Source organism: Diabrotica undecimpunctata, chromosome 3 (genome assembly GCF_040954645.1).
Source record: "Diabrotica undecimpunctata isolate CICGRU chromosome 3, icDiaUnde3, whole genome shotgun sequence".
NCBI classification, from domain to species: Eukaryota; Metazoa; Arthropoda; class Insecta; order Coleoptera; family Chrysomelidae; genus Diabrotica; species Diabrotica undecimpunctata.
In genome coordinates, this window is record NC_092805.1 from 167,798,292 (window position 1) to 167,813,450 (window position 15,159).

General features: G+C 34.2%; 1 protein-coding gene across 1 annotated transcript; it reads left to right on the forward strand.

Moving 5' to 3' along the window:
* The first annotated feature begins 8,857 nt into the window (after positions 1 to 8,857).
* Positions 8,858 to 11,628, forward strand: LOC140436131 (zinc finger MYM-type protein 6-like). The gene is made up of 3 exons (XM_072524838.1): positions 8,858 to 8,935; positions 9,255 to 9,674; positions 11,620 to 11,628. Exons 1-3 carry the CDS (start codon positions 8,858 to 8,860, stop codon positions 11,626 to 11,628), a joined length of 507 nt encoding a protein of 168 aa, XP_072380939.1.
* The last annotated feature ends 3,531 nt before the right edge of the window (positions 11,629 to 15,159 follow it).

A 15,159-nucleotide genomic window follows, 5' to 3' on the forward strand; every position in this document is an offset into this window, starting at 1 on the left:
TTCTTCTGATGTCTCCTATCGGGGCCTTCTTCTTCTGTTGATTTACCCCTTCTATGAATTTAAGACATTATTTTTACCAAGGTATTTAACATGTTTAAGGCATCTGTAGGCGATCTATTGCTGAATTATTCCGATGGGATATTTCCCGTTACGTGCTTTGGTCCATCTGAAATATTTTTGTATTATCTATAGTTGGATAGGTAGGGTTCTTCATTTTTCGGTAGTGTGTATTGTTTTGTGACGCATCCACATGTGACTTTTCTTTATCAGGACCAAGTATTTTTAAAGATTTCCCCTGTTATAAAATAATTTTTATGTAAATTATTTATTAACCCACTTACGACACATTTCACGATCGGAATCTTACATCGATACTGAAAACCAATAACACCACAGAAATGCGTGTATAAAACCGTGATTCTAGTTTTGCCTAAGATTCTCTCAGTTTCTTTGTCTTCCTCTGCTAGTGGGGTATTTATTTTACTGTGGTCAGGAATTATTTTATACTCGTTGCTTAGCTTCTCGAAGAAACTACAAGAAGAATTTACCAAGGCTGGCCTAGATGTTAACCTCGCGAAAACAGAGTACCTATCTACAAGTAAAGAAGACATAAAGAAGAATGACAACGTAACAATCAGAGGAAAGGATAAATTCAAATAATTGGGGTTTATAATCACAAAAAAGGCAACAACAGAGGAAGAAATTACACGAAGATTAGGACAAACAAGAACAGCAATCCGACAAGTTAACTCAGTATGGTGGGATAGATACCTAAATATGAAGACAAAATCACAGATTTATAAAACATTAGTGCTAAGTATTATGACATATGGAGCTGAAAATTGGATCATAAACAAGAAAAACAGCGGTAAGATAGTAGCAACAGAGATGGAATGCCTGCGAAGATGCTGCAGAGTAACAATAATGGATAGGAGAACTAATGACGAAATAAAGTAAAGAACATCAATAGAAACAGACATTCTAACATATATAGAACAAAAAAGACTAATGTGGTATGGACATGTAAGAAAAACTAGCGACAGCAGATGGATAAAGAGAATAACTGAATGGAGCCCAATAGGAAGGAGGAAAAGAGGACGACCCCGAAAATGCTGGAGGAACGAAGATGACGCCATGAGTAAGAGAGACCTAAACGATGGAGAATGGAACAACAGAGAGATATGGAAACGGTTGAGCGAGGGAAGGCAGTGAATACTGTAGAATCCCTGAATATATATGCTTAGCTTCTTATCTTTAATTTTCCAAAGGTTATTCGCGAGAATCAGATTTACAATATTAAATAAATTATATATGAACAAAATTAATAGGTTTTAAGTAGTTTAACATATTTGTGAATAAACAATTTGCACCAAGTGCTTTCTCTAAGTTTATTGAGATACCATAATTGATTCTTGCTGTGGAGAAAACTGGACAGTCTACAACAACATGTTTCACCTAGAGTTTAACGTTACACTGCTCACATTTTGGTTCGGATTCTTTAGTAATTAAGAACTTTTGCGTGGCACTGGTATGACCTAATCTAAGACGAGTTATTGTCACTTGATCCCTTCTTTTAGTGGGGAAACATCTCCATGGTTTAATGTCCGGTTTAATATTCCGAAGATTGGACACTGAAAATTCCCACCGGTTTTGCCACTCACTTAGGATCCGCGATTTGATAACACTTGAAACATCACTAGCTATCACGTATTTCACAATAATAGAGTCAGCTAAATTGACGGCTTCACGCACACACTTATCTGCTTCTTCATTACCTCTAATACCATTATGTGATGGGATCCAAATAATGATTACATCCTTATTACAATTTTCTATCTCTATCAGATTTTGTTTTATTTTTCAAGAATATGATTCTCTGGGTATATTCTTCCTATAGATTGTAGTGAGTTTAGTGAACACAAATAGTTTCTTAAGTTTATATTTTGATTTTGTTTAAAATTGGTCTCTTGTAAACATACAAAATCTGGATTTTGTTTTGAAAGAATGATCTGTAGCATAGGTAAATTATTGTAATAGCCGTTGATACTCCACTGTCACTGTATTAATTTATTGAACTCTATTTTATTAAATAAATTTATTTAATGATTGGTTTGTGAGCAGTCACTGTCTGTATCGGATACTAGGTCGTGTGGGATTTGCATCTGTAAGTGTTTTAGAAGAATTTTTCTCAATTTGGTATTTCGTGTCTTTGTAGATCTGTCTTGAGTATAGGGATATATTTTGCTTAACATATGGATGAGAGCTGTAAAGTTGTTTGTATAATTTTCAACGGTAGTAAGTGGATCGGGTGAATTCTTTATGTTGTCGAATAGGTCTTTTATCTGAACATAGCTTAAAATAAATGGTGGTGACTGCTGGTTTATGAATGCTTCTAGAGATTTACCTTTATTTTGTTTCTTCTTAGGATTAAATGGTATTTCTGCTGGACTGGTAAACTTCGGTTTATTAGTGGTATCATTGGAAGGCGGAGAAGGACTTAAGGTATCGTCAATAGTTCTTTTTGAACTGTTCTGTGAGGATTCAGTTTTCATATGTAATGTAGTTGTTTCGTTCGCAGTTTGTTTTATATTTAGTTGATTTTCTGTAGTTGGGGTGTCTGTTTGACTTGAAGTAGATGTCGGTGTGATGGTTGATATTTCTGGAGGGCTACATGTTGAGATTTCTTCTGCTGTGGTTGGAGAAGTAGAATTTGGGTTTGGATTGATAGGGTTTTTGCAGTTAGTTGCCGTATGCCCATTTTGTTTACAGTTGTAACACGTTAGGTTGCCGCTTGATAAAAAGATTCTATATAAAGTATTATCGTAATTAATTAAAAACGATTCTGGAATTGTGAGATTTTTAAAAAGGACATTCTAGATAGAATAACAAGCCCCATGGATTCAAGTTCTTTAATTAATACATCAAGAGGAATAGATGGGCAAACATTAGAGAGAATGATTCTTTCGGAGGGAGTTATATACCGTCGAGCTTGTATAATCTGGTTATTAACTTCAATGTTGCCGTTATTTTCATTCATGAATTTTTCTACGATATTTTCAGATGATAAATATAAACATATTCTACTGTTTGATAATCTAGAGCAGAATACTATATTTTTTGGATGGATGATTTCTCCCAGGGGGAGGAGGTAATCTTGTATTTTCGCATCTTCAATGGAATTAAAAATAATAGCTTGCCGTTTTGACGGAAATTTTTGTTGTGTTAGTGCGGTAGAGTAACTTCTTTATGTAGAATTATCCATTTGAGAATTGCCTGGTAAATTTATTTCATTGATTTGCGACATATTCGTTGATGTTTAAACATTCCTAAAGACGGACCTGTACGCCGCCAGAAAAAAAACCGGCCGGAGATACAGGTCAATGGTAATTAAATGTTTTTGTTTATCGTCAAGCAAATATGGATATAAAAATTTTCAATGATGTTAAGTACGTACTAATTATATTATTTTCGGTGAAATTTACAGTAAAACTGTACTTAGAGACTAGCAAAAGTGAGTTCAGTTGATCACTAATAACTTCACAAAACGTAGTTAAATTTTGAAAACTTGTTCTCACTGAATTTAAACTATTTTGGAGAGCCAAAAATAAACACACCGTTCCAATATACTATCAGGATCGGACCCCATTATACTTTCATCCACTATTTTCTAGAATTTTTGGCTTTACAATATCTAAAAGCAAAGGCAATAAAAATAGGCTGTATTTTAACATTTATTTAGGTTTATAACCAGGCAAAACATTTTATTTTAATACAAACAATTTAGGATTATTTGGATTTATTCAACACACGTAGACAATGTCACATAAATCTTTTATAAATTTCTAAATTTTCGTTGGATAATTTACCTCAGTAAGCCGCTGCTTTAGATTGCCTTAAATCCTTATTTCTTTCCTCAAATCTGCCTTCCCGTTTACCCTTTTTGTGGCTCTAGCGTATGGAAGCCGAAGTAATATACCGAGATTATACTGTTGTTGACAACGAGTTTCTCTTGGATACTAAGACTGTTACTTGTTTTAGACACTTGACAATCAGTTCTGGAAACTTGAAGTCGCGCAATCCGATTATTTTCGTCTGGATGGCATTACTGACTGGAGGTATATGCGGCTTTGAGACGGTGAAAATAAGTTCATCGATATATGTAATAAAAATATGGAAAACATTTTGCGAAATTCTCAACTGATAAAAAGGACAAGGTTATAGTTCCTCAAAAATTTTACTTTTTTCACATCTTAAGTTTGCCTTTGGGAGTAATGAATTTGTTAAATAAATACTTATTTTTATTTTTATTTTTTTTTATTTTATTTATTAAAACTTACAAACACCACCTAGGTAGTAATTACACGTAAGAGTGCTCATTACTTGGTATAAAAATATACACACAAAAAATACAATATACTACAATATACACACAAGTACAAAATAAAAACACAGAAAGTAAAACACATTAAAAAAAAAGACACAAGTTAATAAAATTTTAAAATTCAGTCCATTACTTATCTATTCATAACATTTTTTAATATCCCTTACACTACAGGTAAAGAGGTCTATATCACAGATCTTTATTAACTCATTACACTGATATTGCATATAGTTTATTATTGCACAAGAATTATATGGACTACAAGAAAATAGGTTATTACTGTTTACCCTTAGCTTGACCTTCGGCACATGAAACCTAATAAAATTGATCAAACCACATGTCTTATATTTAACATTGTTAATGATATTATGAATAAACACAACACAATGCATGTTTCTTCTTTGCTCTAATGACTGCAAGCCAAATATTTGAAGCAACTCTTTTGATGGCCTAAGTTGAGTATACACATTGTATTTCTTAAGGTATAAATACCTTAGAAATCTTTTTTGTACCTTTTCTATAGGATTAATATGAACTTTGGCTTCAGGAGTCCATACCACTGATGCATATTCCAAGTTTGGTCTGACTAAAGCGTTATATAGTCTAATGGTTGTGTTTATACTAAAGTGTTTGGAATTTCTTATTACAAATCCCAATATTTTGTAGGCCTTATTAACAATCTTTATACAGTGTTCATTAAATTTCATGTTAGCCTGTAAGTATATTCCCAGATCTTTACATTTGGTTTTCCTAGATACTACACAATTGTCAATTCTATAATTATTTTGAATCTAGTCGATTTTGCGAGTAAAAGATATGACTCTACACTTCTTTATATTCAAGATCATATTGTTGTCCCTAAACCATTCCACAACTGAGGTCAGGTCCTCCTGTAGTAACTGACAATCATTTGAAGTATGTATAGTCTTAAAAAGCTTAAAATCATTAGCATAGATCAAACTAGAAGAAAATTTAAGAGATTGTGGTAGTGAGTTGACAAAAATTAAGAAAAACAAAGGCTCTAAGTTGCTCCCTTGGGGGACACCAGACACCTACCAATTTTGACTCGTTGAAACCTTGAATCCACATTCGATTTTATAAATGTACAAGCATCATGCGAAAAACCAAACTCATTCAATCTCGATAAAAGAATGCCATGATCAACCATATCAAAGGCCTTTGAGCAGTCAGTCATTATTAAATCTAATTGAAGTTTATTATTTATTGCCTCACCAGCAAAATTAGACAGAATGCACAGATTACTAGTTGTGGATAACCCAGGCAAGAAAAAATGTTGTTCTGGAGCAAATTCATTTTCAAAATTTTTCAGTATATTCACATAGAGAATAGATTCAAATATTTTAGCCAGGGAATTAAGGATACTTATAGGACGATAGTCTTCTATATTGTTTCTATTACCTGATTTAAAAACTGGAGTAATGGTAGCCTCTTTGAGTTTGTCTGGAAAGGTGTTAGTTTTAAGAGATAGATTAAATAGATGTGATAATGGCTTTTGAAATATATCAGAACATCCTTTAAAGATATAGGCAGGGATATTAGCACTACCTACGGCCTTTTTTGGCTTTAATTTTTTTATACTAACCTTCACATCTTCTTCACTAATAACTGAAAAGTTAAAAGATCCCTGTGAACTACCCTGATGTGTGGATGATACCTGATAAATTGAGCTACAATGATGAGAGAAAGCCATGGCAATATCCTGAGGGCCTGTATATGTATGATCATTTAAAGACATCTCGTGAGGAAAACCGCTGGTTTGTCTCCTACTTCTTATGAATGTCCAAAAACTATTTGGGTCATACAAAATGTTATCTTCAATATTATTTTGATGCTGCATAAATTCATTTGTGATTTGCTTTTTAATAGTATTTCTAAGACTCTTGAATTTATTGTTATCGATAGCACTAGCTTTCCTTATTTTTATATGTTTGCTTAATTTGTGTTTTGTCTGATTTTTTTAATAAGGTCTATACTAAAATAAGCTGGATATTTCTGTTTTTGTCTATTTTTAATAATTTTTTTTGGGATGGCTTGATCAATGCAGTCATACAATTTATCGTAAAATTGATTAATACAATCTGTAGCAGTTATACAATTATACATATCTGACCAGTCAGTGTCCCTTATTAATTGATACAAAAGATTAAAGTCCCCCCTGGCATAATCATACCTATAAGACTGTTGTATATTGTACTTAGTTAATAAAGGCACCAAAAATTTGTGATTTTCAGATGCCAATGGAGAAACAGCTGGATATGGTTAAGTGAGATGTACTAATCTGTGTCCATTTCGACTGAGCAAATATCGTCATCATTTAGCCAATCGCGTCCATTGCAGGACATAGGATTCCCTCAGTTTGTTACAATGTTCTTCACACTGGGCCGCTTTTAGCCAGTTTACCGCTACTCTTTTCGGTCCATCTTTTCGTGAATCTATTGCGAAAAAAAAGTGTAAGCTTTATTGCTACCGATTACAGGCACAAATGAAAGACTTATTAATATCTTTCGCAGATCAAGAGTGGTTTCCCTGTAAAACATCGGATATTCTTTGCTAATGTTGTTTCGGTTATGTCTGTGGCAACTTTTAGAACTCTGTTTTAAATAGTTTAAGTGTAAAAGTGTGTTCTTTTCAAATAAAAATGCATAAATAAATAAATATAATTAGATTCTAACGAAACAAAAGCTTTACAGCATCATCCCTGATATTTTATCAAAAAACTATGCGTCTATTTTTATTATTCTTTCCCATTTCATGTTTTCTTTTAGAAAACAGTTACCAAGACTTCTTTCGCAGTTCCAATCTTATTATTCCTATTTTTTTATAGAGGCCCGTATTTTCCCGAAGACACAAACAAACCTCAGATATTGTTTTTATGAGTAGATCTGCATAATCGAATGATGGCAGCGAATATTTAAAATAACTGCCGCTGTAGCCAAATATTTTCATAAATCTGTCATCGGTGATTGCCTCCGTTCGAGCTGGAACTGATTTCGATTTCTAAATAAAGTTGCGAAGGAAACGGGAGGAACTGAGGCCCACTGCCGCCAACTTAACAGCACCGGCAAATTGAAAAAACGTCTTAGATATTTTTCTCTTTCTTAAGTGGTAATAAATGGAAAATGTTGGCGGGTTATTGATGTATATTTCTTTAAAAGTTCGGAATAGTTTCCAAATCTTTAGTATTTAATATTAGTTTGTACTGATTAGCGCACTCTTGATAATTGGCATCAAATTTCATTTAATATTTTTATTTCACGTCGTATCATTCTTTTTTTATATTTTATATATTTCTTCTCTCTGTCTTGTTTGCTTTTATCATCATCACTCAGCCCTTTGCGTTCACTACCGGACATAGGCCTCCCTCATTTTTGTCCATTATGCTCTATCTTGAGCACTTTTGATCAAATTTCTTGACATTTTCTTGAGATCGTCAGTCCAACGAGGTACATACTAACTGAAGTTCATGTAGCTATACAATCAATTGTATTCGATTTGGATAGTCTTTTCTATTATTGTTTTAATGCTCTGTAGGTGATGACTTGTTCCAAATCCGGTACGAAATCCCGCTTGCTCTATTCCGGCTGGTAGAAATTAAGTTTTTTCTCAAAACGATTTGTTACTATTCTTGTAAGGAGTTTCTATAGGTGATTAAGAATACTTATAGGTCTATAGTTTTCTAATTCATGGTAATCTCCTTTTTTGTACAATAGAATTACCTCAGCATTGTGCCATTTTTCGGGTATATTACTGTCCAAAAGGCACTTTTGTGTTGATAGGATTTTTATATTTATATTTTTGTTGTAAATTTAACTGAACTGTGTAGTTTATCGTGTGTGTATATATAGAATATAGTGTCTACCATAGTTTACACCAGTGATTCCCAACCTGGGGGCGATCGCCCCCCTGGGGGCGATTTGAGATATTCAGGGGGGCGATAGAGCGAATGGGGCCATATAGGGGGCGACAGAGAAAAGGGGGCGATAAGGGGGGCGTTTAGCATCCGGAAAACGAGAAATGGGTAATTGAGAAAAATAAGAATAGAGAAAAAAATACAATACTTTCGATCGGATATCCATAGCATAATAAAAAGTAAATATATGTATACCAATGCAGGTAATAATAACACAAACATCTTATCTAGTCACAGATCTTATCGAACACGAGGCGTCACAATATTAGAATCATTATTAGTCACAATGTTAGAATTCGGACAGAGACGACGACGCGTGGCAATATAATTATTTATTGAGAATTGCGAGATAGTGTTTTTATTCTTTGCCTTCTCAATAAGTTGTAATTAATTACTCTTTTGTTTTGCTCTCAAAATGTTAGCACCTAAAAAAAAAGTGCCGGTAGTACTCAACGGAGTATTTGAAATATGGATTCATTGAATTGCCAAGGAATAAGAATCTACCATTGTGTCTCATTTGTGCAAAATCTTTGTTAAACGAATCCATGAAGCCGCCTCGTCTTATGGATCACTTGAAGAGGATTCATTCAGATAAGTCAGACAGACCCGTCCAATATTTTGCGGTGAGTAAAAGTCTTTTGTTTGTAGGATGTATTTTTTCCATGTACAGTTACAATCATTGAATAGTTTATAGACTTACGTATCTAGGAGCCTATTTTTTAAATTTTTACCCCGTTTAAACGCACCTTTTACGTCAAAAGTATTGCAATGTAAAAATTAAAGTGTAAACTATTTAGTGATCGTAACTGTATCTAGGTATCAACATATTATAATTATTTTTACTTTCTATTACCAAAAGTCAGACTGAAAGAAAACCTTTTTTAAACTTTATTACCATTACTTATAATAATTAAAGTGAATGTGTATTTCTTTCCTTTACAGGAGCTCAAGGCAAAGTATGAAAGGCGAGTTACTGTTGGGTCATTGATTGCAAAAGCTACCAAGAAAAACGACAAGGGTTTACTTGCTTCCTACAAGGTATCATTCTTAATAGCAAAAAGTGGCAAGCCGCACACAATTGGAGAAGAACTCATCCTTCCAGCTGTCAACGAGATAGTTGATACTATGTTGGGACCCAGTCAGGCCAGCCATATAACAGATGCAGTTCCTCTCAGCAATAATACTGTCTCCAGAAGGATTGATGAAATGGGAGCGAATGTCGAAGATGTTCTCTGCAACAAATTGAAAAGCAGAGAGTTTACTGTGCAACTTGACGAGAGTACCCTGAGTGACAGAACAGCTTTGCTCCAATATGTAAAATTCATTGTCGACAATGGAGAAATGGCCAAGGAAATGCTATTTGTTAGAAGTCTGATTACTGATACAAAAAGATCTTCCATATTTGAGGTCATTAAGAGATTTTTTGAGGAAAAAGAGATTCCCTTATTAAATATGATCGCCTGTGCTACTGACGGTGCAGCAGCAATGACAGGACGCCATTGGGGATTTATTGCACATCTGAAACAAGCAGTACCTGGAATTTTGTGTGTTCACTGCATCATTCACAGAGAGCATTTGGCTGTCAAGAATTTGAGTGGGAGGTTGCACGATTCTCTTCGACTTGTCATAGATGCGGTAAATCAAATTAAAGCAAAACCAAAGAATGATCGAATATTTCGTACACTTTGTGAAGAAAATGATGAGATATTTAATACATTGCTACTACATACGGAAGTCCGCTGGCTTTCTAAAGGCAATTGCTTAAGGCGGTTCTTCAGTCTCATGGATACTGTTATTGAATATCTTAATAATACTGACCCAACACTGAGTACAGAACTACAAGAGAAGCGAAATGACATCGCTTACTTATCAGATATTTTTCAAAAATTAAATGAAATGAACCTGCAACTACAGGGGAAGAACATAAATATGGCCAAAGCGAAGGGAGTTGTGGGAGCATTCATTGACAAACTATCTATTTTTGAAGAAAATATGAAGAAAAGAGAGAGAAGAAAATATGCAAGATATGCAGTCAAGATTCCCAAGATTTGACTAGTCTGAAAGTGCCAACTTGGTTTATCAATCCTTTCAGCGTGGAAGTTTCAACGGTATGTTCTTCTCTTCAAGAAAACTTGATTGATTTGGGACATGATGTTCAAATTGAAAGTTTGTTTCGGAAGTGTGGGTACGAAAGATTTTGGCCGCGGATAAAAGAAGTGTATCCAATCTTGTGGAATGCAATCAAATTATTATTATTGGCATTCCCCACAACATATCTAGTGGAGAAAGGTTTTAGTTCTGTGTGTATATTGAAAAACAGACAAAGAAATAGGCTCGAACTAATAGAAAGAGGGGATTTGAGGTTGGTATTAACCAACATTGAGCCAGACATAAAGAAATTATGTGAGGGACACCACTCCCAAGGAAGCCATTAACAATTCTTTTACACACATATAACCATTTATCATTTTACGAAATGTAAAAATAAATAAATATGGATACTTATCTTTTGTATAGATTCATTATTTGTTTCAATTTAATTGGGGGGGGGGCGATTGTAGGATTCATAACTGGTGAAACCTGTCTAAGGGGGCGATCATGGGAAAAAGGTTGGGAACCACTGGTTTACACTATTATATTTATTTTACACTAGCTACAAAATAAAATATCAAAATATACAAGAACACAGGTCACCATTTACATTTACAATAAATATTGAAATTACATTGAATTAAAGTTAGCATCCAAGATGACACAAATGTTTTTCTTTTTCTTCTTTTTTTTTGTTGTTTCTGCATTAATTTGTCATTCTGCATTAATTCTTCAACAATTTAAGAATTTCTGACAATTTTGCAAAGTTGGTATTTCTGAAAACTTAAGTTTTTCCTTGTTTAAGTTAAGTAAACACTTGTATGGTGGAACGCAAATTACAACAAAGAAATTGTTTTGACTAAACAAAACTTAAGTAAGATTTTACTTAGATCACGTTGGTGGAACCGGACGTTAGTCTTTTTCTCAATACTTTCATACTTCTATTGTTCTCAATGATGTGTTCGATTTGTTCTTGGTTGTATTTTTGATTGTCTTGTCTAACAGCTTTGAATATTTCTTTATTTAATTTTTGTATTGTAGTTCGTCAGCTTTAGTTTCCGTCTCGCTTCTCATTTCTCTTCTTTTCTGCATTAGTTGCCTGGTGTTTTGGCAAATCTTCTCTTCTTTTTAAGTTCTAGGACAGAATTTGTTTTGACTTTCCGTAAGGCATTTGTTAATTTATTATTTAAGTCGTTTATATTATTTTCTGTTTCAGGACTACTAAGTATGTCGGAAATACATTGTTGAAAACTATCTACATCTGATGGTTTCATCCATGGTTTTGTTTTGTTCTTCTTTTTAATCGTCTCATACCTCTCGTTCTGGAGTGATCCTTCTATGATCGCTACTGGTAAAAAATCTATTTAGAACCTAAATGTCTTTAACTTTAACTATTTTATTTTTTAATACAATATATATAGGACATACATATATACATATATAGGAGGTACAAGAACTTCGGAGTCATGGAAAGTACTGAGAGGATTGAAACAAAACTCAAAAGAAAAAATTAAATTGGGAAATATACAGGACAAAGAATGGAAGGACTACTACAAGGAACTATTAACAGAACAAAGACCACAATTCATTGGAAAAGAAAACAGGCAAAGACGAAGCAGATTCCCACAACAAGAAATAGAAATAACAGATAGGGAAATGAGAACGGTCATAAAAGCAATCAAAAATAAGAAAGCACCGGGACCTGGAGGCATCTCACCTGAGCTTATAAAATACGGATCAAAAAAATTACACCGGATGATACAATGGATATTTCAGAAAGCCATAAATGGAGAACAGCTCCCAAAGGAATGGACGGAGGCATATATGACATCTATATTTAAGAAAGGAGATAGAAAACGATGCGAAAACTACAGAGGAATAAGCGTAATATCATCAATAGGAAGATTATATGGGAAGATACTGCGAGAAAAGATAGAGCAAGCGATAAAAGGCAAAATCGGAGAGGATCAGGCAGGCTTCACGGCAGGAAGATCATGCATAGACCACATATACACACTGGAACAACTGTTGGAAAAGAAAAAAGCAAAAAATAGAGATATACACTTGGCATTTGTGGACCTGAGAAAAGCGTATGACTCTGTACCAAGGTCAGAACTATGGGAGGCAATGTACAAATTAGAAATACAGACGGAACTCATAGAAGCTACAAAAGCTCTGTATAAAGAAAATAAAGTGTCCATTAAAATGGGAACAAGAATCATAGGAGACTTCACCACAACAAAAGGGCTCCTGCAGGGTTGTTCCACATCTCCAACCCTATTCAAAATATACTTAGAGAAAGCCTTGACTACATGGAAAAGAAAATGCGAAGGCATGGGAGTACCGGTACGGAACGAATACCTATATACATTAAGTTTTGCAGACGATCAAGTAGTGATTGCACAAGACCAAGACGACCTCAGCTACATGATGAAGAAACTACAAGAAGAATATACCAAGGCTGGCCTAGATATTAACCTCGCGAAAACAGAATACCTATCTACAAGTGAAGAAGACATAGAAGATCTACAGATTGATGACAACGTAACAATCAAAGGAAAGGATAAATTCAAATACCTGGGGTTTATAATCACGAAAAAGGCAACAACAGAGGAAGAAATTACACAAAGATTAGGACAAACAAGAACAGCAATCCGACAACTTAACTCAGTATGGTGGGATAGACACCTAAATATGAAGACAAAAACGAAGATTTATAAAACATTAGTGCGAAGTATTATGACATATGGGGCTGAAAATTGGATCATAAACAAGAAAAACAGCAGTAAGATAGTAGCAACAGAGATGGAATGCCTGCGAAGATGCTGCAGAGTAACAAGAATGGATAGGAGAAGTAATGACGAAATAAAGCAAAGAACATCAATAGAAACAGACATACTAACATATATAGAACAAAAAAGACTAAAGTGGTATGGACATGTAAGAAGAACTAGCTACAGCAGATGGATAAAGAGAATAACCGAATGGAGCCCCATAGGAAGGAGGAAAAGAGGACGACCCCGAAAATCCTGGAGGAACGAAGTAGACGACGCCATGAGTAAGAGAGGACTAAACGATGGAGAATGGAACAACAGAGAGAGATGGAAACGGTTGAGCGAGGGAAGGCAGTGAATACTGTAGAATCCCTAAATATATATATATTTTTTAAGTTTAATATATTTCTTGATTTGTTGAACAGGGTTGAAGATAAATAGTTGCATAGTGTTGCAAGCATTTTGGTGGTAATGTAGAAGAATAAATGCACTCAATTATTTTCGATATAATTAGGGTAGGGAATTATTTAATAAATTACTTTAGAAAAAATGGATAAATATTATTCTTTAATTAGAAATATAGACGTAATAAAGGGTCCTGGATTAAGCGCTTCCCATTTTTAAATTTATATAAAACAAAGTGCGTGTGAGATATCAACGATTTTTTTTGTTTATTTAAAAGATCTCTCCTTGCCTTTAGGTATGGAATATATATATATATATATATATATATATATATATATATATATATATATATATATATATATATATATATATATATATATATATATGCTTCGCAGTTCACATCTCCTCCACGTGGGATAACCATACCCATGTTGACGTTGGTGACTTGGCCAACGTCATTTTTAAAGAAATATGGACCTATGACGCCGTCAGCCCAAAATTCACACCAAACGGTGCATATTTTAAGATGCATTGGACAATCTTGTATCTTATCTGCATTCTTCTTCTTTTTGTAGTTCCTTCTCCTATCGGAGGTTGGCTATCATCACAGCTATCCGTACCTTATTGGCGGCTGCTCTGAAAAGATCTACTGAGCTGCAACGATACCAATCTCTTAGGTTTCTTAGCCAGGAAATTCTTGGTCTTTCTATGGATCTTTTACCCTTGATTTTACCTTGCATTATGACCTTAATATCTCATATTTCGCACCTCTGGTAATATGGCCTAAATATTTCAGCTTTCTTGTTTTGATGTGCTTTATGACCTCGAAATCCTTTTGTAGCCTTCTTAGCACTTCTGCATTTGTAACTCGTTGGGTCCATGGTATTTTCAAAATCCTTCTATAGCGCCACATCTCAAATGATCCAAACTTCTTTATACTATCCACTTTTAGTGTCCAGCTTTCCATTCCATACAACAAAGTCGAGGACACGTAGCATCTTAAGGCTATTATCCTCAGCTGCAGAGGAAGGTCTCGATTAACAAACATTGTTTTCATTTTTATAAAAATCTGCATTCGTATCGTCGCAAATTTGTCAATTCTGTTTGTTGAAAGGTGCAGTCTCAATTTAGGATGCAAAATTAGTCAAGTTATGGTCTGTGAATGGCCGATGTCCCGTGAGCGACGAGAAATGAACTGCCTCGGATTTTCCTTTACACTCTCACGGATAGTGGCAATGTTTTCGGCGGATATTGCGTTTTATCTACGTTTTATCTAAGGATATTGGTGAATTATATACTAAATCAATGGACTCAAATGTATCCACCACACTGGCGAATAGTTCTCTCATTAGGACGGTTATGGCAGTCGTAAAATGGGCGAAAAGTTTTTCGAGCAAAATACCCATTTTTACCATTTATACGTGATGTTTTCCATTAAATCAATCCGTGGTAATTTTTCAAATAGACTGAATAAATGGCAGGCAATTTAACATATGACGTAGATTCACTAATAAGACCGGTACCAACTGTCAAAGTTCGGAACTCTCCATAAGACTCTGTAGAATGTGTAGAAATAG

Bases quoted from the DNA above. Each gene is read 5' to 3' on its own strand.
- LOC140436131 (XM_072524838.1), top strand. From the start codon at position 8,858: ATGAAGCCGCCTCGTCTTATGGATCACTTGAAGAGGATTCATTCAGAT. The intron at 8,936-9,254 runs GTGAGTAAAAGT...TTTCCTTTACAG, and splicing joins GACCCGTCCAATATTTTGCG to GAGCTCAAGGCAAAGTATGA.